At 42.9% G+C, this 25180-nt stretch overlaps 1 protein-coding gene across 1 annotated transcript in view; it reads right to left on the reverse strand.

Annotated features, from left to right (window-relative positions):
- Positions 1–232: 232 nt before the first annotated feature.
- The window catches only part of LOC112228145 (mucin-5AC), a 30887-nt gene continuing 5939 nt past the window's right edge, over positions 233–25180 (reverse strand). The window contains exons 2-33 of the mRNA XM_042309757.1: positions 23202–23302; positions 18426–19025; positions 18237–18311; positions 15233–15280; positions 13718–13791; positions 13203–13609; positions 12830–12875; positions 12676–12713; positions 12466–12590; positions 12245–12371; positions 12059–12138; positions 11884–11928; positions 11707–11774; positions 10222–10271; positions 10010–10049; positions 9818–9852; positions 9581–9708; positions 9347–9470; positions 7919–9147; positions 7577–7802; positions 7156–7309; positions 6748–6915; positions 6492–6614; positions 6291–6336; positions 5324–5427; positions 5092–5216; positions 4694–4965; positions 4471–4573; positions 3964–4247; positions 3733–3834; positions 3489–3644; positions 233–1096 (exon numbers count right to left, since the gene is read on the reverse strand). Coding sequence (XP_042165691.1) covers positions 987–1096; positions 3489–3644; positions 3733–3834; positions 3964–4247; positions 4471–4573; positions 4694–4965; positions 5092–5216; positions 5324–5427; positions 6291–6336; positions 6492–6614; positions 6748–6915; positions 7156–7309; positions 7577–7802; positions 7919–9147; positions 9347–9470; positions 9581–9708; positions 9818–9852; positions 10010–10049; positions 10222–10271; positions 11707–11774; positions 11884–11928; positions 12059–12138; positions 12245–12371; positions 12466–12590; positions 12676–12713; positions 12830–12875; positions 13203–13609; positions 13718–13791; positions 15233–15280; positions 18237–18311; positions 18426–19025; positions 23202–23302 — 5413 coding nt within the window. The 3' untranslated portion in view covers positions 233–986. The remainder of the gene's footprint in view (positions 1097–3488; positions 3645–3732; positions 3835–3963; positions 4248–4470; positions 4574–4693; positions 4966–5091; positions 5217–5323; positions 5428–6290; positions 6337–6491; positions 6615–6747; positions 6916–7155; positions 7310–7576; positions 7803–7918; positions 9148–9346; positions 9471–9580; positions 9709–9817; positions 9853–10009; positions 10050–10221; positions 10272–11706; positions 11775–11883; positions 11929–12058; positions 12139–12244; positions 12372–12465; positions 12591–12675; positions 12714–12829; positions 12876–13202; positions 13610–13717; positions 13792–15232; positions 15281–18236; positions 18312–18425; positions 19026–23201; positions 23303–25180) is intronic.

Consider the following 25180-nt stretch of genomic DNA (forward strand, 5'->3'; position numbering starts at 1 on the left):
CTTAAAAGGCACACCTGTTAATTGAAATGCATTCCAGGTGACTACCATATGAAGCTGGTTGAGAGAATGCCAAGAGTGTGCAAAGCTGTCATCAAGGCAAAGGGTGGCTACTTTGAAGAATCTGAAATATAAAATATATTTTGATTTGTTTAACACTTTTTTGGTTATTACATGATTCCATATGTGTTATTTCATAGTTTTGATGTCTTCACTATTATTCTACAGTGTAGAAATTGGTAAAAATAAAGAAAAACCCTGGAATGAGTAGGTGTGTCCAAACTTTGACTGGTACTGTACATCTCATGAAACTATCTTGATTCTGAATAGAGTATAAAAGAGCTAAATCTTAAAGATGAAAACAGATAGTGACACAGTGTTGGTATTAACTTATTTTTGTCAATTTTTTAAATTGAACCTTCATCTAACTTACGGGTCTGAAGAATGCAGAGAAAAAAATTAAGTATGTAGAATGCGGTCAAAGGATGCACCTCATGAGGATCTATGAGTGGGGTTTTTCTCTGTGCTAGATACCCTTTCAGTACATGCCTTATTCACAATCATGGGTGCCAGCCCAGGCGAGTTCATGATAGTATTGCCAGGTCAACCAGATGGAATACATGAGCATGCAAGCTCTTTGGTGATGTCCCATCTCTTCAGGGTGATCTGTCACACCTTTCCTTTAAACTACAAAATGTAACACTAACATGCAACTATTTCATATATTCTTCAAAACTATTATGAAACACACCGTGTCCCTTCCCCACCAGCCTACCCGGAGGCCTCTATTCAATCCGTATCGCAGAAGTTTAGCGTTACAGCGTGATTGAAATTTAAAGGCAACGTTCCCGCGTTAACCAAGACGGCATTCACGGTAAACGCTGCATATGGCGGCGCAATCGGAAATGACCTTGATATTTCTATTGCGCAATCTGTAAAGTGATCTTCAGTGATACAGATTGAATAGAGCCCCTAGTTTTTCACAGGTGTCAGGGTGCTCTCGAACTCGGACTCCTAAACTGGCTGTTTATCTCGTTGAGGACCACGTCTGAGTTGGGCTCTTCCAGGGCAGTGATGGATCTGTCATTAAATGGACTACCTGCAATAGGACACATCAGAGTTACAGCTTATCCTGCACACAAGTTACTGTATCCAAATCATTAGAGAGGGACACTATGTATATATACAAAAGTATGTAGACACCGCTTCAAATTCATGGAGTCGGCTATTTCAGCCGCACCTGTTGCTGACAGGTGTATAAAATTGAGCACACAGCCATGCAATCTCCATAGACAAACATTGGCAGTAGAATGAAAGTCACTGAGCTCTTCAGTAAGGCCAATGTGGCACCGTCAAAGGATGCCACCATTACAACAAGTCAGTTTGTAAGAGTTCTGCCCTGCTAGAGCTGCCCCGGTCAACTGTAAGTGCTGTTACTGTGAAGCGTAAATGTCTACAAGCAACAACGGCTCGGCCGCAAAGTGGTCGCACACACAAGCTCATAGAACGGACCGCCGAGTGCTGAAGCGCATAAAAATTGTCTGTCCTCGGTTACAACACTCACTATCGAGTTCCAAACTGCGTCTGGAAGCAATGTCAGCACAAGAACTGTTAGTCGGGAGCTTCATGAAATGGGTTTCCATGGCCAAGCACCCGCACACAAGCCTAAGCTCACCATGTGCAATGCCAAGCGTTGATTGGAGTGGTGTAAAGGTCGCCACCATTGGACTTTGGAGCAGTGGAAACGCATTCTCTGGAGTGTTAAATCACGCTTCACCATCTGGCAGTCCGACGGACGAATATGGGTTTGGCGGATGCCAGGAGAACGCTACCTGCCCGAATTCATAGTGCCAACTGTAAAGTTTGGTGGAGGAGGAATAATGGTCTGGGGCTGTTTTTTTATGGTTCGGGCTAGGCCCCTTAGTTCCAGTGAAGGGAAATATTAACACTACAGCATACAATGACATTCCAGACAATTCTGTGCTTCCAACTTTTTTGCAATAGTTTAGGGAGGGCCCTTTCCTGTTTCAGCATGACAAAGCGAGGTCCATACAGAAATGGTTTGTCGAGATCGGTGTGGAAGAACTTGACTGGCCTGCACAGAGCCCTGACCTCAACCCCATCAAACACCTTTGGGATGAATTGGAATACCGACTGGGAGCCAGGCCTAATCGCCCAACATCAGTGCCCGACCTAATGCTCTTGTGGCTGAATGGTGGCAAGTCCCCGCAGCAATGTTTGAGCGGAATGCCTTCCCAGAAGAGTGGAGGCTGTTATAGCAGCAAAGGGGGGACCAACTCCATATTAATGTCCATGATTTTGGAATGAGATTTCGACGAGCAGGTGTCCACATAGGTCATGTAGTGTATTTCTGAGATGAACTCCTCTGCGTTGAAGGACCATATATAAAGTCAGCTGGTTATGGTGATTAGACTTCCAGTGTCCTATATTCAAGGGCCAAATTATTCTGGTGATTCACTGTTTATAACTAAATGTATGACATTCTTTCCAATGTCTGGCAGCAGAACCGATGAAAGGCCTGTTTCATGAAGAAAAGAAAACAAGCGACAAGGGAGCAGTGTCACTTATGACTGATGGAATCAGGGAAGCAGCAACTAAACCAGAGGTATTGGTGGGGGTGCAGTTAGATGCAGTAACCATTTGATTGGCTTGGCTAAACTGACTAAATCCTACTGTAGAGCAGAGGTGGGAAAGTACTCAATTGTCATAATTGAGTAAAAGTAAAGATACCTCAAGTAAAATTGAAAGTCACCCAGTAAAATACTACATGAGCAAAAGTCTAAAAGTATCTGGTTTTAAACATACTTAAGTACAGTGCTAGAAAAAGTAGTCAATTGTCATAAGTACATTCCTTATATTAAGCAAATGAGACGCCACTATTTCCTTATACAGCCAGAGCCACACTCCAACACTCAGATATAATTTACAAACTAAGTATTTGTGTTTAGTGAATCTGCCAGATCAGAAGCAATAGGGATGACCATGGACGCTCTCTTGACAAGTGCGTGAATTGGACCATTTTCCTGTACTCCTAAGCATTCAAATTGTAACGAGTACTTTTGGGTGTTAAGGAAAATGTATGGAGTAAAAAGTACATTATTTTCATAGGAATGTAGTGAATTAAAAGTAAAACTTGTCAAAATATAAATAGTAAAGTAAAGTACAAATACTCAAAAAACTAATTAAGTAGTACTTTAAAGTATTTTTACCTAGGTACTTTACACCACTGCTGTAGAGTAAAGGTCATCTCAGAGCCCGTCACAGAGTTCAGAGGTTACATAGGTAATTAGTGAGATGGAGATGAAGGCTTGCTAAGCCATCCCCAGCTCTGCATACAATGGTTTTAATACGATGACATGACACAAGAGTAGACCAGCATGTAAAAAAATATATGTATTTCTTTACTGTTTTCTGACTCATACTGGTTGTTAACAAACCCTGATTCCCCCTCCCTGGTTCCCAATGCCTACCTATTCCTCCACTGGGTTGCTCTGAGGAGTCATTGGACAAGAAGGAGAAGATGGAGGAATTGTTGAACTGGGAGGAGTTGTCGGAGTGGAGGGACGTGGCTCTGGTCACTGGCAATGACTTCTTCCCTGTCTTCTGTGTTGCGGTGCGGCTCCACTCTGTGATGAATGAATGAATGAATGAGATGAAACGTTAACCACGTGTAGGTCACTGTTTCATTGCAAGGTGTAGGTCAACAGGTCTTACCTGAGTTTTCCGCCAGTCTCAGTCTACCACAGCAGAGATAAGTCCTCCACTGCCTCCTCACGTTCTCCTTCACTGCGCAGTGGAACACAAAGATGAAGAACCCTGCAAAAGAACACAAGCTCCAGATTAAGTACCAACTGGTTACACACTTCCCCATGAAACCCCACACGCCGTCTGTCCTCTCTGAGAATACAGCATTTAGGGCAGATCTGAAGAAGCTCGAAATCTCACCTTGAAAGGAGTTGAAGATGCAAAAGAGGTACATGAAGGGCAGGTTGACGGGCCCCCAGGCGAAGAAGGCAAAGCCCCAGGTGAGACCCAGGAGTACTGTGACTCCAACCACACTGCGCAGGTCCTGCAGCCCGTTACGGTGCCTCTTGTTGTCGGGGTTCTGCCTCTTTATCCGACACAGCTGAACCATCACTACCGCAAACATGACGAGATTCATCAGGAAGATGACACAGAAATAAGCCACAACGGTTACGTAGAAGGCAATGCCGTTCTTCAGCCAGCAGCTGTGGGAGAAGAACGGAGAGAAGATATATGGCTTACAATACAGTATAACATATATATAACATATATAAATAACAAATATATGGATAATAAGGTGTAGACCTATCAGCTGTCCTATTACGCAAATGTGAGTGTGCATTTCATGATGCACATACAGGCGCTTCATAGAAAGACTCCAACTGTAAAGCGGCATGTTGAATAGTGAACAAAATGCAAGGGACTCACAAGTCATCTGTGCGGGAGCCATCTACGTACTTCCCGTAGCCAACTAGTCCGTAGTTGTCCTCGTCAACAGCAATGACGACAATGACCACAAGGAGTGGAGTTCCTAGGTTGAGAGACAACAGACTGCATTGAAACCGTAAGAAACGGTCACGTTTACTTGCACACGGTGGCTGTTCTTCACTAACATAAGAAGAAGAAAACAGACAATCCTTTCTTCACCTACCCCAGCCAAGGAGCGAGAACTTGAGCATGTAACGTGGTATGTATGTGTTGAAGACCTTGACGAGGGCCAGGTACATGTGGACGGCCTCCAGGCCCATCCAGGTGAAGGAAGCCAGCAGGAAGTAGTGCAGGAACCAGGCGGTGGAGATGCAGAGGCCCACAGCGTCAGGGTAGAGGGCCAGCCAACCATCCACCAGGAACACCAGGTTCAAAAACAACAGAGCCACACACAGCTGGATCAGGATCTTAGATGGGATGTCCTTACGCAGTTTCCTACAGGAACACATTGAAACGCATTAAGATTGATATTACATTGATTCGAGCTTGTTTATATGTCTTTGTATTTAGAGCAGCCCTCCAGGTGAACTGTCATCATGGATATCCTGCACTCAGACTCACCCAAATGCCAGGTAGGTGAGCAGAGTGATGGAGAGGAAGATGGCGGAGATACCACAGCCAATGTAGGTGATGTAGGTGAGGATTGTGGCCTGGAGACAACTGGTTATGCCCGTTCTGGACATGTCCTGTGAGAAGAAACACCAAAAACATGTAATACACATTAAATCATTCTGTTGACAAAGACTGAATGGGAGAGATCCCATTACAACCCTCTATCTCAGAATGGACTCACCAGTAGAACACCAAAGCAGGTGAGATGGTTGCAGACACAGACAGTCTCATTATCTGTGCTGTTCCTGACAGAGCAGCCATCTCGGTTCCAGCCTCCTGAGCCATCTATCAGATTTTTAAAAAACAATTCTATTCATTTTAAGAGGTAGCCTTCGTTTCATGCATCACTGGGATCGAGCTCCCTGCCATCCAGGACCTCTATACCAGGCGGTGTCAGAGGAAGGCCAAACCTTTTTTTCAAAGACTCCAGTCACCCAAGTCATACTGTTCTCTCTGCTACGGCTAGACAAGCGGTACTAGTGCGCCGAGTTTGGAACCAACAGGACCCTGAACAGCTTCTACCCCCAAGCCATAAGACTGCTAAACAAGGCCGCTAAATAGCTAATCAAATGGCAACCAGAACAACCTGCATTGACCTTTTTTTAACTAACTCTCTTGAACTGACCCTATGCACCAACACTGGCCTCTACCCACACGCTCACACATACTTACACTAACATCCCAACACACACATACACACACCAACACACACATACATCCGCACATCCATAACATGCGCGCACATGCATACTGATGCCACACACACACACACACACACACACTCACACACATAGACTTTCACACTCACGACATATGCGGCTGCTACAGCTCAGTCTATTATCTAATCATGTTGCCCAGTCACTTTACCCCTACCTATATGTACATAGCTACCTCAATCACCTTGTACCCCTGCACATTGACTTGGTACCAACTGGTACTCCCTGTACATAGCCATGTCATTTGAAATCTTTATTGTGATTCGTTATTCACCGTGTATTTGTTTCATATCTCACTATTTCTATTTTCTATTTTGTACCTTTAACTCTGCGTTGGTGGAAAAGGACCCGCAAGTTAGCGTTTCACTGTTAGTCTCCAGCTGCAGTTCACTACAACAGCTGATGTTGATTTGACACAAGCGGAAGGCTTACCATTCATGCCAAAGTCCCAGAAAACACATGCCACCACGAAATTTGCCTGTGTGGACAAATGATCAATAGAAGACAGTGTGTCAAGGATTCATTGGGATGACAAGGTGACAGACATGAAATGCTTTCTCAAAGATGTCACATCCAGGACGCAGGGCATGCGCTTTTGACTCAAATGTACAGTGTGGTGTTTGCTTGACTCACTAAGACAGGTTCAGTGTTTCTCAGGGTGATGACCACGTCCTCCTGCAGAGACTTGATTGACAGGTTGGCCACACTGGCCCCCAGGATTCCACTATTCAGCTTGCTGTCTCCCAGGGCTCGGTCCTGAGAAACAGCATGGAAAGAATCTGACAATTACTACACTAGTCCACTAGGGTGTAGGGGTTTTTCAACTCTGTCATGCTTCAATTCTACTCTAGCAGATCGTACAGTGGAATAGGGTACGGTTTTGGGGTACCTGGAATGCAGTGCTCTTCTGGTAGAAGTTGAACTGGAGTCTGGAGGCCTGTAGCTGCTGCTCAGGGGAGAGGTTCGCTGTGAGGGAAGAGGGGAACGTGACGGACCCCTGAGGGAGGGAGGAAGCCTCTGCTCTCACACTCCTCCTGGCTCTGTTGTCTCCACAGATCTACAAGGGGACACATTTCTCTATGGTTAAAACATAGCAAATAAACAGGGGTTATGAGTTGGCATACCATCAGGGCCTCACACTGTACAGGGAGTACCATACCAGATCATACTGTTCTGTGCAAAGATAATACATGCAGAGTGAAGGATGTCTTACATTAGATTTGCATGCATTTTGAGGGCAACCACGGTTACAGTATTTCATATTCAGTGTTTCCTTACTAGAAGGTTTAGGTCATACCTGCACACTGTTGGGGTCTCGGATGGAGAAAGATGTTCGCTGGAAATCAGTGCCGTCCACCGTTTTGACGGTGAGAGCGACCGATTCGGTTAAAATCGTAGCCTCTTCCTGAACAACCAGCTTCAGGCCCACAGTATCAACAATCCCAATGATCCTGGTAGAAAAATGAACTGTTACTGACGTGCAGCCTAGCAAAGCCATTGCTAAGTTTTCTTTCAGTTTCAAGAAAATGTAGCCACAGTCTCTTTACAGGCTTTGTATAAGTAATCATTTCAGGTACACCTCAACAGGCAGCACAACAGGCAGCTCAACAGGCAGCACTACTGGCAGCACAACAGGCAGCTCAACAGGCAGCTCAACAGGCAGCACAACAGGCAGAACAACTGAACAACTGTACATTGTTTAGCTCCAGGCAGCTCACTTGGTGGAGGAGGAGGCCAGGGTGTCAGAGGAGACACCCAGCAGGTTGCTAACGATCGTGACAGAGGTTTTCCCCAGAGCCAGGCTGACATTGGGCCCAGCAAGCAGGGCCTCTAGCTGGGATACCAACTGGTCCACCTGGGAGGAGTTGAGCTTGGACACGTCGCTTGTCAGATCCAGCAACTGGTTGGCCTGCTCTTCATTACTGGCTTCTGTGGTGTTTTGTGCTGTGGGGAAAGGGATCCATAAAAAAACAAGTATGTTCAATGTAAATGAATGTAACAGCAACAGCTATGACAAGTATAGTTCAAAGGTCAGAGTGGGTTAGGATCCCAGTGGTTACCTGCGGTGGTTGTTATCACGGCTGTCGTGGTGGTCTTTGGGGAAGCTGTTGCGGTGTTTACTGGTGGAAGGACGGGTGTTGATGAGTTTGCAGTGGTATTACCCAGGGGAGTTGTCGCAATGGTCCTGGTTGTGGAGGTGTTTAGCGATGGATGAATGGGGTGGATGGTTGTCATTGTGTTGGTTTGTGTTGTGACAATGGTGCTAGGAGCTGATGTTGTAGTATTTGGAGCTGATGTTGTAGTATTTGGAGCTGATGTTGTAGTATTTGGAGCTGACGTTGTAGTATTTGGAGCTGACGTTGTTGTATTAGGAGCTGATGTTGTTGTATTAGGAGCTGATGTTGTAGTATTTGGAGCTGACGTTGTAGTATTTGGAGCTGATGTTGTAGTATTTGGAGCTGATGTTGTAGTATTTGGAGCTGACGTTGTAGTATTTGGAGCTGACGTTGTTGTATTAGGAGCTGATGTTGTTGTATTAGGAGCTGATGTTGTAGTATTTGGAGCTGACGTTGTAGTATTTGGAGCTGACGTTGTAGTATTTGGAGCTGATGTTGTAGTATTTGGAGCTGATGTTGTAGTATTTGGAGCTGATGTTGTAGTATTTGGAGCTGATGTTGTAGTATTTGGAGCTGACGTTGTAGTATTTGTAGCTGACATTGTTGTATTAGGAGCTGATGTTGTTGTATTAGGAGCTGATGTTGTAGTATTTGGAGCTGATGTTGTATTAGGAGCTGATGTTGTTGTATTTGGAGCTGATGTTGTTGTATTAGGAGCTGATGTTGTAGTATTTGGAGCTGATGTTGTTGTATTAGGAGCTGATGTTGTTGTATTAGGAGCTGATGTTGTTGTATTAGGAGCTGATGTTGTTGTATTAGGAGCTGATGTTGTTGTATTAGGAGCTGATGTTGTTGTATTAGGAGTTGATGTTGTAGTATTTGGAGCTGCTGATGTAGTATTTGGAGCTGATGTTGTAGTATTTGGAGCGGAGGTTGTAGTATTTGGAGCGGAGGTTGTAGTATTTGGCGCTGTAGAGGTGCTGTTGGGTGGAGGTAATGTGTTCAATGGGAGGGAGGTGGTGTTTCGTTGTAGAGTGGTGTTGGGTGGAGGAGACCGTGTTGTTGTTGCAGGCAAAGTAGTGCTGGCTATTGGGCTGGGTGAAGTGAGAGGAGGTGTGGGGTATCTGTCACACATTTCATTTGGGAGCACGCACACAACTTCTCCTTGTTTGCTAAAAAGAGAAAAGAACTGATAAATGTACATCTTTAGTCCATATCCAGTAATTGATGAAGTGTTACAACTGAAATGTACATATAACAATGTGCAACGTGCTTACTCTCCGTCATTTACAGTGTTTAATTAACATGATTACAGAATGTGTAACAAGGGTTTTGCCGTCTTTGAAGCACACAACGCCAGATTGGACTGACCAGACAAATTTGCCATGGCTCTCCTCTACAGTCGTCCAGAACTCCGAGTGGTTGAGGCAGCTCTCCGCCGAGCTGAAGGTCGAATTCAATAGATCTCCACTGGATCCTGTCCAGCTACAAATTCCTGTGTGATATATATGGACACAAACAAGCAGCCAGACACATATTGTATAACGTACATGAACAACTACACAGATGCTCTCTGCCTCCACTTTCCATGGTGGGGCTACTCACCTGCTCGTGTCACCTTTCCGTCATAGTCAATGCCATGCTCATCACTGAACACAGTCTTCAATGCAGTGCTGACTGCACATATAGGCACTGAATGTCTAAGGCCCACGATAACCCTGCAGCTTTGGAGACTGGTAAGGAAACAGTAACCGTGTAGTTATTAATAAGTATTAAGACCACCATCACTGCACATCGAGGGCAGCTGTCTTGAATGTACTGTAAAGGTTTATGGGAACTCACTTTGTCTCCGTGCTAAAGCATTTCACGTAAGCACACTGTGTGAAAAGAACACAGAACAGGTCTTTTAAGGTCACACACGACGTCACACCAGGAGTGTGTGACAATAAGTTAGCATATGGTTTATTTACAGAGCAACATAAAACAATGAGAGTTCATTGTGGTGTTGGGTTATTATCCCCAATGCAAAATTACCTGAAAGATAGTCGATATGATGAGCAGAGGACTAGGGGGACTGTAACAGAGAATTATGTCAGGAAAATATCGAACGTGGTGTGGGAGGTATGGTGCTATAGGTACTGTTGGGGTTCATTAAGGCTGTGATGATCGAATTAGAAAGTGTGAGAATATTTGACGTTAAGCAGAGAGAAAACTGTATTAAAACGAATGAAGAAATTAGGACATACCCTGTCGCTGAGGTGTTGTGACAGGGTGGTGGATGTCTTAGCTGTTTAACCTGGGGAAGGTATGAATGAAGAAGTAATTAATACAGGCTGGTAGGTTTTAAACACACACACATATACACGGGGTGGACAAAACATTAGGGACAGCTGCTCTTTCCATGACAAAGACTGACCAGGTGAATCCAGGTTAAAGCTATGAGCCCTTATCGATGTCACTTGTTAAATCCACTATGAACATTTGAACATCTTGGCCATGTTCTGTTATAATCTCCACCCGGCACAGCCAGAAGAGGACTAGCCACCCCTCATAGCTTGGTTCCTCTCTAGGTTTCTTCCTAGGTTCTGGCCTTTCTAGGGAGTTTTTCCTAACCACCGTGCTTCTACACCTGCATTGCTTGCTGTTTGGGGTTTTAGGTTGGGTTTCTGTACAGCACTTTGATATATCAGCTGATGTAGGGCTATATAAACAGATGTGATTTGGCTTGATTTGTAGGTGTGCCATTCAGAGGGTAAATGGATAAGACAAAAGATTTAAGGGCCGTTGAAGGGGGTATGGTAGCAGGTGCCAGGCGCATCAGTTTGAGTGTGTCAAGAACTGCAACGCTGCTGGGTTTTTCACTCAAAAATAGTTTCCCGTGTGTGTTTCGTAAGAATGGTCCACAACCTAAAGAATATCCAGCCAACTTGACACAACTGTGGGAAGCATTGGAGTCAACATGAGTCAGCTTCCCTGTGGAACGCTTTCAACATCTTGTAGAATCCATGCCCCAACAAATTGAGGCTGTTCTTGAGGGCAAAATCAGGTGCAACTCAATATTAGAAAAGTGTTCCTAATGTATTGTACACTCAGTGTCTATGCATGCACACAGACAGTGCGCAAGCATGGACACACATACACACACACACACATATATATATATATATATACATACAGGTAACTGCTAAAATAAAGGAAATAGCATCATAGTGTCTTGATAGGGCGTTGGGCCACCACGAGCCAGCACAGCTTCAATGTACCTTGGTATAGATTCCACAAGTGTCTGGAACTATGTTGGAGGGATGTGACCCCATTCTTCCAACAAGAAATTCTATAATTTGGTGTTTTGTTGATGGTGGTGGAAAACACTGTCTCAGGCACCGCTCCAGAATCTCCCATGAGTGTTCAATTGGGTTGAGATCTGGTGACAGGTGGCTATGGCATACGGTTTACATCGTTTTCATGCTCGACAAAGATTCAGTGACCACTCGTGCCCTTGTGAATGGTGACAACGTCATCCTATGGGGGCATAGCCATGGTAGCCAAAATAATGGCCTGCCCAGCATTTTTATACATGACCCTAAGCATGATGGGTTGTTGATTCCTTAATTAACTCAGGAACCACACCTGTGTGGCAGCACCCACTTTCAATATACTTTGTATCCCTCATTTACTCAAGCGTTTCCATTATTTTGGCAGTTACCTGTATATGCATATCTGCACTAGCTCACCAGAGAGAAGATGTTTGAAATGTGCAGAGCAGAATCTGTGATCTGTACGTCCAAGGTGTAGCGTGCAGCTAAAAAGAGAGGGAGGGAGAGAGAGTTATCACATGGTGGGTGATGAAAACGTGGGTCCATCGCAGTAGCAGCGAACTCATCAGTTGTTTTTTTTTCTATTTCACTTACCTGTACCATCGCAATAAGCGAAGCAGTTGCAGAAAATCTTTGCCTCTGAAAAGCAGGAATACGGTGCTTGTCAAGATACAGACACGTGTGTGTTTTAAAAACCCACTGAAGGTTGAAACGTCAAGGGAATGTGGATAATGAGTATTATCACATGGGTAAATAAAACCGTTTATACCGATGGGGGGTTTAGGGGGCTTGCCGTCGTCCATTTGGGTTTGATTCCCAAGAGGAACATAAACAGTCCCGCAATGTCCACTGTAAGATAAAAACATGTTCGTATGAGTAGATGGATACCCTATTTATTCTATAGAAATTCTGCAAACACAGAAACAACAGCATTGCATGTACTTGTCCAGCTTACCATGAGATATTAACAGGCCCTGGAAATTGACAAGTGTTTGGGAGAGGGAGGGTCCCATTGAGGGAGCCATTGCACTTCGCAGAACCGACTGGAGGCAGTTGGCCTGCGCAATGAGACAGACCCTTACCTACAATCAACAAGCAACAGACGAGAGGCTCTGATAAGCACATTTACATTTCTGTGAGAGATTTCAGATTTACATTCAGGTCAATGTCACTCACCCACTCTGTTTCCCACAATATCGGCTCGTATGGGGCTGTTCTCCGCAGCCAACCAAATGGCCCGCTGTACACAGCAGGGAAATGTGGGCTTCCTCAGCTTCAGCAGCACAGTACAGTTAGTCCTCCTGGAGGAATAGGGGGGCAGTATTAAGACGTGGAGCGAGACAGAGGATGCTGACCCGAGGTATTGAAATTAGTATTTCAACTAACCTGATCCTCGTTTTATTGACGCACGTCACTTCAATGTCCTGTAAAGATACGAGTTTTGATTCAACTCACATGCTTTCACAGAAAAAGCAAAAGTGCCCCCTTAGGTTCACATGCACATTAAGGCAGGTTGGTCTGGCGAGAGATGGAGTCTTACTTGAAACAGGCTGGCGGCAGTCATATTTCCACCTTCGTGCTCTTTACTGCAGAACAGACAATTAATGAACAGAGTTAGCTTAGAACAGAGATGTTAGTTCATATTCTGCACATCTACTGTATATACGTATATATATATATATATATATATATATATATATATATATACTTTATATATCTACTGTATATATATATATATATATATATATATATATATATATATATATATATACTTTATATATCTACTGTATATATATATATATATATATATACTTTATATATCTACTGTATATATATATATATATATATATATATATATATATACTTTATATTGATATTAATGAACAATAATGACATGTGACTGAGTACTTTACCTAGTGGTGGCAGACATGGTACAGCTGGGAGAATGAGTTGTCGTGCTGTAGTTGTGTGATGGTGTAGTCATGCTATGGTTGTAGAGTGTGGTAGTCATGCCATGGTTGTGTGAAGGAGTAGTAATACTGTGATTGTAAAGCATGGTTGTCATGTTTGTTGTCAAGGCCGTCATGCTGAAGTCGTGCGAGGGGGTCGAGCTGTAGTTCAGCGTTTGTGCTGTCGTGGTGAAGTTCTGGGATGGTGTTGCTGCGGTGAAGTTGTATGACCGTGTGGTCATGTTGTAGGGGGTGGGATATGCTGGACTGACTGAGGTGGTTCGCAGTGTGTCTGTCGAGTTTGTGCCATTTGATTGTTCAGGTTTGTAGGGCTCGCAGGTGTCCAAGTGAGTATGAAATAGATCCCACAACTGAAAAAGGAAAACAGTGCTGTCACTTTTGATGTATTACTAAGCAAATGTACAGTTTCAACACAATTCATCACACATCAGTCAGTCAAGAATCATTCACAAGCCTACCCAGTCACTGATGTCCGTTTCACTCTTCAGGTCTCCAGTCACGTCCACAGCAAGGACCATCCAGTAGTAAACAGCTGTAAGACATACACATTAAATTAGATTATAGCACATGTCAAATTCATATTATACACTGAATATCAATGCAACAATTTCAAAGATTTTGGTGAGTAACAGTTCATGTAAGGAAATCAGTCAATTGAAAGGAATGAATTAGGCCCTAATCTATGGATTTACAGATATGCATCTGTTAGTCACAGATACCTTAAAAAAGTAGGGGTGAGGATCAGAAAATCAGTATCTGGTGTGACCACCATTTGCCTCATGCAGCGTGACACATCTCCTTCGCATAGAGTTGATCAGGCTGTTGAATGTGGCCTGTGGAATGTTGTCCCACTCCTCTTCAATGGCTGTGCGAAGTTGCTGGAACTGGATCACGCTGTCGTACACGTTGAGCATCCCAAACATGCTCAATGGGTGACATGTCTGGTGAGTATGCAGGCCATGGAAGAACTGGGACATTTTCAGCTTCCAGGAACTGTGTACAGATCCTTGCGACATGGGGCCGTGCATTATCATGCTGAAACATGAGGTGATGGTGGTGGATGAATAGCACGACAATGGGCCTCACGATATTGTCACGGTATCTCTGTGAGTTAAAATTGCCATCGATAAAATGCAACTGTGTTCGTTGTCTGTAGCTTATGCCTGCCCATACCATAACCCCACCGCCACCATAGGACACTCTGTTCACAACGTTGACATCAGCAAACCGCTCACCCACACGATGCCATACAAGCTGTCTGCCATCTACCCATTACAGTTGAAACCAGGACTTATCCGCGAAGAGCACATTTCTCCAGCACAAGGTGCACCTGTGTAATGATCATGCTGTTCAATCAGCTTCATGATATGCCACACATGTCAGGTGGATGGATTATGTTGGCAAAGGAGAAATGTTCACTAACTGGGATGTAAACAAATTTGTGCAAACAATTGTAGAGAAATAAGCTTTTTGTACGTATGGCACATTTCCGGGATCTTTTATTACAGCTCATGAAATATGGGACCAACACTTTACATGTTGTGTTTATGTCATGTCTGCTCCCCCCCCCCTGTATTTGTCAGTTCCCCAGCTCTGTTCCCCACTGCTGCATTGATTGTTTTTGTCTGTGTTTCTCGTTTGCTGACGCTGTTCCTGTCTCGTTCCATGTCCATTCCTTATGAAATGTTTGACTCCCCGTACCTGCTTCGTTCCTCCAGCGTCATCGTATGTGACAGTTTATATTTTTGTTCAGTGTATAATCAATCAATCAAACTTTATTTATGTAGCACATTTCTTACAAAAAAAATACAAAGAATAAAACACTTTTCTAGACAAATAAAACATTTAGATAGACAATATTAAAATTAAGAGATAAATGAAAACATTTAAAAAGAGTCAAATAACAGTGGACATGAGAGACTATTGCAGCAATATCATATATTCATATTATAAGCATGATTCATTGAACTTACACTGATTGGCACAGAGCTGTGAGAAGTTGCAATGCACCTTTGCTGGCTCTGAAATAGAGGTGGGAGAGGAGATAGGTGAGGATCCGTGCATAACTATGATGCAACATTTACAGTGCCTTCAGAAAGCATTCACAGCCATTGACTTTTTCCCCAAAAAAATTGTTACGGCCTGAATTTTAAATGGATTAAATTGACATTTTTGTCACTGGCCTACACACAATACCCCATAATGTCAAAGTGAAATTATGTTTTTGTTTTTTAAACATTTTTACAACTTAATTAAAAATGTAAAGCTGAAATGTCTTGAGTCAATAAGTATTCAACCCCTTTGTTATGGTAAGACCAAATAAGTTCAGTAGTAAAAATGTGCTTAACCAGTCACATAATAAGTTGCATGGACTCTCTCTGTGTGTAATAATAGTGTTAACAATTATTTTTTAATGAATACCTTATCTCTGTACCCTACACATACAATTATATGTAAGGTCCCTCAGTCGAGCGGTGAATTTCAAACACAAATTCAACCACAAAGACCAGGGAGGTTTTCCAATGCAAGTAGCCTACAATCTATGGTGGTGAAACGGACAGCACTCTCCAAGGTGCTGATTCATTCAAAGCATTTTAGACGTCACTGCAGTATGCCCACATACTTCAGTATATTGCTCCCAGACAGACTAAACAACTTCTATGCTCACTTTGAGGACAATACAGTGCCACTGACACGGCCTGCTACCAAAACCTGCGGACTCTCCTTCACTGTAGCTGACGTGAGTAAAACATTTAAACGTGTTAACCCTCGCAAGGCTGCAGGCCCAGATGGCATCCCCAGCCGTTTTCTCAGGGCATGCGCAGACCAGCTGGCTGACGTGTTTACGGACATATTCAATCAAGCCTTATCCCAGTCTGCTGTTCCCACATGCTTCAAGAGGGCCACCATTGTTCCTGTTCCCAAGAAAGCTAAGGTAACTGAGCAAAACGACTGCCGCCCTGTAGCACTCACTTCCGTCATCATGAAGTGCTTTGAGAGACTAGTCAAGGATCATATCACCTCCACCCTACCTGACACTCTAGACCCACTCCAATTTGCTTACCGCCCCAATAGGTCCACAGACGACGCAATCGTAATCACACTGCACCCTGTCCTAACCCATCTGAACAAGAGGAATACCTATGTGAGAATGCTGTTCATCGACTACAGCTCAGCATTTAACACCATAGTACCCTCCATACTCGTCATCAAGCGTAAGACCCTGGGTCTCGACCCTTCCCTGTGCAACTGGGTACTGGACTTCCTGACGGGCCGCCCCCAGGTGGTGAGGGTAGGTAACAACATCTCCACCCCGCTGATCCTCAACACTGGGGCCCCACAAGGGTGCGTTCTGAGCCCTCTCCTGTACTCCCTGTTCACCAACGACTGCGTGGCCATGCATGCCTCCAACTGAATCATCAAGTTTGCAGACAACACTAGAGTGGTAGGCTTGATTACCAACAACAATGAGATGGCCTACAGGGAGGAGGTGAGGGCCCTTGGAGTGTGGTGTCAGGAAAATAACCTCACACTCAACGTCAACAAAACAAAGGAGATGATCGTGGAGTTCAGGAAACAGCAGAGGGAGCCCCCCCTATCCACATCGACGGGACAGTAGTGGAGAGGGTAGTAAGTTTTAAGTTCCTCGGCGTACACATCACGGACAAACTGAGTTGGTCCACCCACACAGACAGCATGGTGATGTGTATGTGACAAATAACATTTGATTTGATAGCTTTGGGGCTTACACAAGTTCGAATTTATTATAGCCTAATTTTCTAGACAACAACGTAGCAGTAGAACACATATCACAATATCAGAACACGATTCACAATCATTCTCTGGACTTTTGAACTTAAAAAATGTAATCAAACTCAATTGTTTTTTCTTATACATTTTTTATTTGGCTTTCCCCCTTTTCAAATTCAGTAGGGAGAGGACTAAACTAGGCTACATGGCATGATTACGTAGGGACCTCTTCACTCGCTGTCCACCACTACCAAGACCTGTGTCAAGATCTTACCTCCCCATAACCTATATGTACAAATAAGAGAGCAGGTCTGGAATTGTGGCAGGATAGGATGATTACGCAGAAGGATCGCCACGCTTTTACGTGATGGTCTTTTTGGGGGATCAGGAGAAAAAACAAGGAGGCTACTTCATTTAACACTGATCGCTTTTATTAGAATAAACAGCGAAACAATTAATAAATCAAAATAAAGGGCGATAGTTTTTATTTATTTAACTAGGTAAGCCAGTTAATAACAAATTCTTATTTATAATGACAGGGAACAGTGGGTTACCTTGTTCGGGGAGAGAACAGATTTTCTCCTTGTTAGCTCAGGAATTCGATCCAGCAACCTTTCGGTTACTGGCCCAACGCTCTAACCACTAGGCTACCTGCCGCTCCAAGAGGTACCGGGTCCGGGAAAATAGATGCCGGAACAAACAAAAGTCAAATCTGAGAAGTGCCGGATCCTGTTATGGCAGGATCCGGCTCAAATTAAGCACAGTCAACAACCAATTTGACAGAGCTTGAATAATTCTGAAAAGAATAATGGGCAAGTGTTGCGCAATCCAGGTGTCTACAGCTCTTATAGACTTACGCAGAAAGGCTCACAGCTGTAATCACTGCCAAAGGTAGTATTGACTCAGGGGTTTGAATATTTATGTAAATGTGATATTTCTGTATTTCATTTTGAATATATTTTCAAATATGTCTAAAAACATGTTTTTACTGTCATTACAGTTATTGTGTGTAGATATGGGTTAGAAAACCCCCCAAATTGAATCCATTTTGAATTCAGGCTGTAACACAACAACATGTGGAAGAATTCAAAAGGTGTGAATACTTTCTGAAAGCACTGTATAGCTCCACACAAACACCTCTGTTATACTAAGACATCATCTGACATAAATCATATGATTACTCATTGTGATTACACCCCTCCACCATTACTCAGGCTGTTGACTTACCTGTAGTGACGTTAGAGGTGACTGTTGTTGGTAAAGGCGTGGAGTGTCCCGGAAATGTGTCATTTTTCGAGGTCACTGAAATGGAGACCCAGGAGCCGATTAGCTTGCAGAATCTGTACAATACAACGCGTGGAGCTGAAAGATCCGATTTTTAACATAGGCTACTGTAGTAAGAATGATCTAACTTACTGTTAGCGGTGGACAACATGATGGGTGAGGTTGAGTGCAGCGTAGAGGTAGTGGATGGAGATGGCACAGTGGATGCCATTGGTCCACTAGTCATGTTGGATGAGGCAGTGTGCAGTGGTGATGGGTGAGGGGTTGTATGTGATGTGGGGGGTGGGGTGGTGGATGCATTTGGTGCTGCTGCATTCGACATGGGCACCACGACTGTTGATGTGTTTAGAGTGTTAGATGAAGGAATGTAAGTAGTGGTTAATGTAGCTGTGGATGGTATGGTTGATGGAGCTGCAGGTGTCGTGGTTGTAGCTGATGTGGTTGGATAGGGTGCAGTTGCTGTGTTAGTATGTGACATGGTTGATGCTACAGTACTTTGGGTGGTAGATGTTGTAGTAGATGTGGTTGTTGTAGCTGACACGGTTGTGGTTGGTGTGGATGTAGTTGGTGTAGTTGTTGTGGTTGAAGTAATTGTTGTGGTTGTATTTGGTGTAGAAAGTGCAGTAGTTTTAGTGGATATGGTAGTATTTGGTGTAGGTGGTGTGGTTGTTGTTTTAAGCTGTGCATTTGATGGCGGTGAGGACAAAGATGGCGGGGCAGATAGGGAAGAGGCTGCAGAGAGAGAGAGAGAGACAGAGAGAGAAAGACAGAGAGAGAGAGAGACAGAGAGAGAGAGAGAGAGAGAGACAGAGAGACAGAGAGAGAGACAGAGAGAGAGATGGAAGGAATGCAGTTTGGAAACCTACCAAAAAACAATTAGGCAACAACAAATTCAATCCCTTTTAGACAAGTTCCTGGGTAAAACGTTCCACTGTAATAGTGAAGGTGTAGACTTGGCAGTAGAAAATCTTAACAGTATATTTGACCTCTCAGCTTCCCTATCAAATCTAAAAATCTCAAATAGAAAACCGAAGAAAATTAACAATAATGACAAATGGTTTGATGAAGAATGCAAAAATCTAAGAAAGAAATTGAGAAACCTGTCCAACCAAAAACATAGAGACCAGGAAAACCTGAGTCTACGCCTTCACTATGGTGAATCACTAAAACAATACAGAAATACACAACGGAAAAAGAAGGAACAGCATGTCAGAAATCAGCTCAATGTAATTGAAGAATCCATAGACTCTAACCACTTCTGGGAAAATTGGAAAACACTAAACAAACAACAACACGAAGAATTATCTATCCAAAATGGAGATGTATGGGTAAACCACTTCTCCAATCTTTTTGGCTCTATAACAAAGAATAAAGAGCAAAAACATATACATGATCAAATACAGATCTTAGAATCAACTATTAAAGACTACCAGAACCCACTGGATTCTCCAATTACATTGAATGAGTTACAGGACAAAATAAAAACCCTCCAACCCAAAAAGGCCTGTGGTGTTGATGGTATCCTCAATGAAATGATCAAATATACAGACAACAAATTTCAATTGGCTATACTAAAACTCTTTAACATCATCCTTAGCTCTGGCATCATCCCCAATATTTGGAACCAAGGACTGATCAGCCCAATCAACAAAAGTGGAGACAAATTTGACCCCAATAACTACTGTGGAATATGCGTCAACAGTAACCTTGGGAAAATCCTCTGCATTATGATTAACAGCAGACTCGTACATTTCCTCAATGAAAACAATGTACTGAGCAAATGTCAAATTGGCTTTTTACCAAACTACCATACAACAGACCATGTATTCACCCTGCACACCCTAATTGACAACCAAACAAACCAAAACAAAGGCAAAGTCTTCTCATGCATTGTTGATTTCAAAAAAGCCTTCGACTCAATTTGGCATGAGGGTCTGCTATACAAACTGATGGAAAGTGGTGTTGGGGGTAAAACATACGACATTATAAAATCCATGTACACAAACAACAAGTGTGTGGTTAAAATTGGCAAAAAAAACACACATTTCTTCACACAGGGTCGTGGGGTGAGACAGGGATGCAGCTTAAGCCACACCCTCTTCAACATATATATCAACGAATTGGCGCGGGCACTAGAAAAGTCTGCAGCACCCGGCCTCACCCTACTAGAATCCGAAGTCAAATGTCTGCTGTTTGCTGATGATCTGGTGCTTCTGTCACCAACCAAGGAGGGTCTACAGCAGCACCTAGATCTTATGCACAGATTCTGTCAGACCTGGGCCCTAACAGTAAATCTCAGTAAGACCAAAATAATGGTGTTCCAAAAAAGGTCCAGTCACCAGGACCACAAATACAAATTCCATCTAGACACTGTTGCCCTAGAGCACACAAAAAACTATACATACCTTGGCCTAAACATCAGCGCCACAGGTAACTTCCACAAAGCTGTGAACGATCTGAGAGACAAGGCAAGAAGGGCATTCTATGCCATCAAAAGGAACATACATTTCAACATACCAATTAGGATTTGGCTAAAAATACTTGAATCAGTCATAGAGCCCATTGCCCTTTATGGTTGTGAGGTCTGGGGTCCTCAACACCAAATTGAGACTCTGCACGCAGAATTCTGCAAAAATATCCTCTGTGTACAACGTAGAACACCAAATAATGCATGCAGAGCAGAATTAGGCCGATACCCACTAATTATCCAAATCCAGAAAAGAGCCGTTAAATTCTATAACCACTTAAAAGGAAGCGATTCCCAAACCTTCCACAACAAAGCCATCACCTACAGAGAGATGAACCTGGAGAAGAGTCCCCTAAGCAAGCTGGTCCTGGGGCTCTGTTCACAAACACAAACACACCCTACAGAGCCCCAGGACAGCAGCACAATTAGACCCAACCAAATCATGAGAAAACAAAAGATAATTACTTGACACATTGGAAAGAATTAACAAAAAAACAGAGCAAACTAGAATGCTATTTGGCCCTACACAGAGAGTACACAGCGGCAGAATACCTGACCACTGTGACTGATCCAAAATTAAGGAAAGCTTTGACTATGTACAGACTCAGTGAGCATAGCCTTGCTATTGAGAAAGGCCGCCGTAGGCAGACATGGCTCTCAAGAGAAGACAGGCTATGTGCTCACTGCCCACAAAATGAGGTGGAAACTGAGCTGCACTTCCTAACCTCCTGCCCAATGTACGACCATATTAGAGAGACACATTTCCCTCAGATTACACAGATCCACAAAGAATTCGAAAACAAATCCAATTTTGATAAACTCCCATATCTACTGGGTGAAATTCCACAGTGTGCCATCACAGCAGCAAGATTTGTGACCTGTTGCCACGAGAAAAGGGCAACCAGTGAAGAACACACACCATTGTAAATACAACCCATATTTATGCTTATTTATTTTATCTTGTGTCCTTTACCATTTGTACATTGTTAAAACACTGTGTATATATAATATGACATTTGTAATGTCTTTATTGTTTTGAAACTTCTGTATGTGTAATGTTTACTGTTAATTTTTATTGTTTATTTCACTTTATATACTCACTTTATATATTATCTACCTCACTTGCTTTGGCAATGTTAACACATGTTTCCCATGCCAATAAAGCCCTTGAATTGAATTGAATTGAGTTAAGGATGTGTTAATGATGGTGGAGAGGGTGAAGATGGAAAACTTTGTGCAAACGAATGTCCTGATAACAGAAACAGATCATTCAACATCTCTCAGCATGAAACCTAATGACAACATAAGAAACTACGCCGCTAGGAGAGGGACTTCTTGGACCTGGATGCCAAATCATTTAGGAGATAAAGGTGCTGAAAGTTGACCCATTTTGTATACCCCACCATACCATAAGACATCCATGTCTTCATCACTGGAAAAGATAAACGGTTAAGATTGATACAATTTAAAAACTAACAAACAGGGTTGTCAAACGATTTTACAATGTTTGAAAAAAACAGTTTTTTTAATGTATTTTTAAAAATCTTTAACATAAATTACCTAAAAACTTGTAAACGTAGATTTAAAAAAATATTGCATAGGTTGTAGCTTTGACCGAACTTGACATGATCTGAGGTTTTTGTGTTGTGCCAACCATCAGTTGAGCCACAACATGTTCTTGAATACAGGGTGGGTGTCATGTTTTGGCTGATAAATGTACTAAAATGGGAATACAATTGGAATGTAAACTTACAAATGGTACCACAATGATGGTTGGAGGTCCACACATCAGAGAATGTTGACTTGAATGTGAATATCTGTTGTTTTAAATTATACTGTCAATCCTCCATAGGCAACCTATTGAAACCATATAAATATAGCTAATAAAATAGACATGACCATTGAAGTTCAAATTCGACAGTGGGTGGACCGGCGGTCATCTTGATGTAGAAGTTAAAATGTCAATTCAATTCAAATGTCAATGGTGTACGAGCTAAATTGCAGTGGTCTGAAGGGATATGAATTCTATTTTTGATTTTTGAAATGACACCCCCGTATTCAAGAGCCTATTGTGGCTCAACCAATGGCGGGCACAATGGAAAAATCTCAGATTATGTGAAATAGGGTTTAAGCTACAACATAAGCAAAAAAAAATTTAAATCGGAGTTTGCGTAGTTTTTGATCAAATAAATTATAAAATAGTTTATCACTGTTTGTGAGCTTTTAAATTATATCAAACTTAACCGTTTATCTTTTCCAGTGATGGATGTCTCATGGTATGATGGGGTATGCAAAATGGGTCAACTTCAGGTCCAAAAAGTCACTTTCTGTCCACTTTTTCAATGGGCAGAGACATATTTGGAAACTTTTGTTTAAATCAAAAGGGATGCTGTCAAAAAGTGATTGAATTCTAACGGATTTACCCTATAATAAGACCTCACCTATGGCTGCATGAAGAAGAAGGACTAGGAAGGATACCCAGAGGTGCCTTGGATGTGTCCTAGTTCCCATGTGCAGGAGATCTGTGGATCTGGTCATCTTTCTGTAAAACGACAGATCACAGGATCAATGTTAACGACTCATAAATCAAGCGTGTAGTACAGAGGCTTCATTGTTAAAGAAACTCTGTGTTAAACTCTGATGAGACGATCCTTTACCACATATGAAAGAAAATACATTGAATTTGATCACACTACTTTGACTGCACTACTGAGATAGTGGTGGTGTGGTGAAACCAAACTGATTGATATGATGTGCTGACAACGAACTGGGGCTGTGGAGCTGAGTGGTGATCTGAGAGCCGAAGACAGAGAGAGGCATTGCACCTTTGTGCCTTTCACCATATTGCTTGCAGTGCCTTCCCAACCTCTTAAGGATCCCTTTTTTTTCAATTTTTGCCTAAAATTACATACCCAAATCTAACTGCCTGTAGCTCAGGACCTGAAGCAAGGATATGCATATTCTTGATACCATTTGAAAGGAAACACTTTGACGTTTGTGAAAATGCTAAATTATTGTAGGAGAATATAACACATTAGATCTTGTAAAAGATAATACAAAGAAAAAAACATATTTTTTTGTACCATCTTTGAAATGCAAGAGAAAGGCCAAACTGTATTATTCCAGCCCAGGCGCAATTTAGATTTTGGCCACTAGATGGCAGCAGTGTATGTGCAAAGTTTTAGACTGATCCAATGAACCATTGCATTTCTGTTCAAAATTGTGTTGACTGCCCAAATGTGCCTAATTGGTTTATTAATACATGTTCAAGTTCATAACTATGCACTCTCCTCAAACAATAGCATGGTATTCTTTCAATGTAATAGCTACTGTAAATTGGACAGTGCAGGTAGATTGACAAGAATTTAAGCTTTCTGACAATATTAGATATGTCTATGTCCTGGGAAATGTTTTTGTTACTTACCTCATGCTAATCAAATTAGCCTACTTTAGCTCAACCGTCCCATGGGGGACCCACCAATCCTATCTTGTTGCAGTGCCGTAGAATAATTATGTGTGCAGTAGGGTGAGATTTGTAGTGCCTTTTACCATATTGTTGCAGTGCCATATCAGAATATTTCAGTGTGCAGTGTGTTGCAGTGTAACTTCTGCATGCCCGCTTATTCAACTGAGGGAGGGTAACCTACCTGAGGGGAGGCTATTGTGTCGACACAGTCTGGGGAAATCGTACAGTCTGCTGTGGGAGGTCAGAAAATGCGATCCAATCCATGTTAACCCATGAATTTAAAATAAAACTTACCTTGAGCATACTTACTATCTGTCCTGGTCTTCTGTGTTGGGGTTTTGTGTTGGAGAACATTAAATATTGTGTTGGAGTAAAAAGGGGTTCACACTAAACTGTGACACCTCTTTAAGTGCTGTTGTCATCAGAATTTCTCCAAGCGCACTTCTCTTGCACAGGGGGCTATGGATCAGCTAGGAGATGGAGCACAGGGGGCAGAAGGCTCTAGTCCTTCAGGGGCAGGCCCACTACCTCAGTTTTCTCCTGTAGCAATGCCTTGGTTCATGTGTTCACCCTGGGTTCCCAAAAGTTCTTCTGAGGGTAATGGAGTTAGATTTTGGGAGTGGGAGGCACAAATCGAAGCCATATTGAGTTCGCAAGGACTGGCAGGATAGCAGCACGTTGATTTCATCATGGGGGCTCTAGATGGCAGTGCAAAGACAAACCATGTTTCGTCAAGCCCAGAGGATCTCACCTTCTTCGTGGGCTGCATTATAGGACCGGTTTGGCAGCCTCACCCCTACAATCACTCTCATGTGCCGCTTCTTTGACTGTAACCAGAGGGGAGATGAGCCTATGGGAGACTACCTCCTGCACACATGGGAGCTGTTTAGCCGATGGCTCCAATCAGAACCGGACAGCTCTGCCAAGGATGAAACAACTCTTCGGAACCAATTT

This window comes from Oncorhynchus tshawytscha, linkage group LG30 (assembly GCF_018296145.1).
Source record: "Oncorhynchus tshawytscha isolate Ot180627B linkage group LG30, Otsh_v2.0, whole genome shotgun sequence".
Classification (NCBI taxonomy): domain Eukaryota; kingdom Metazoa; phylum Chordata; class Actinopteri; order Salmoniformes; family Salmonidae; genus Oncorhynchus; species Oncorhynchus tshawytscha.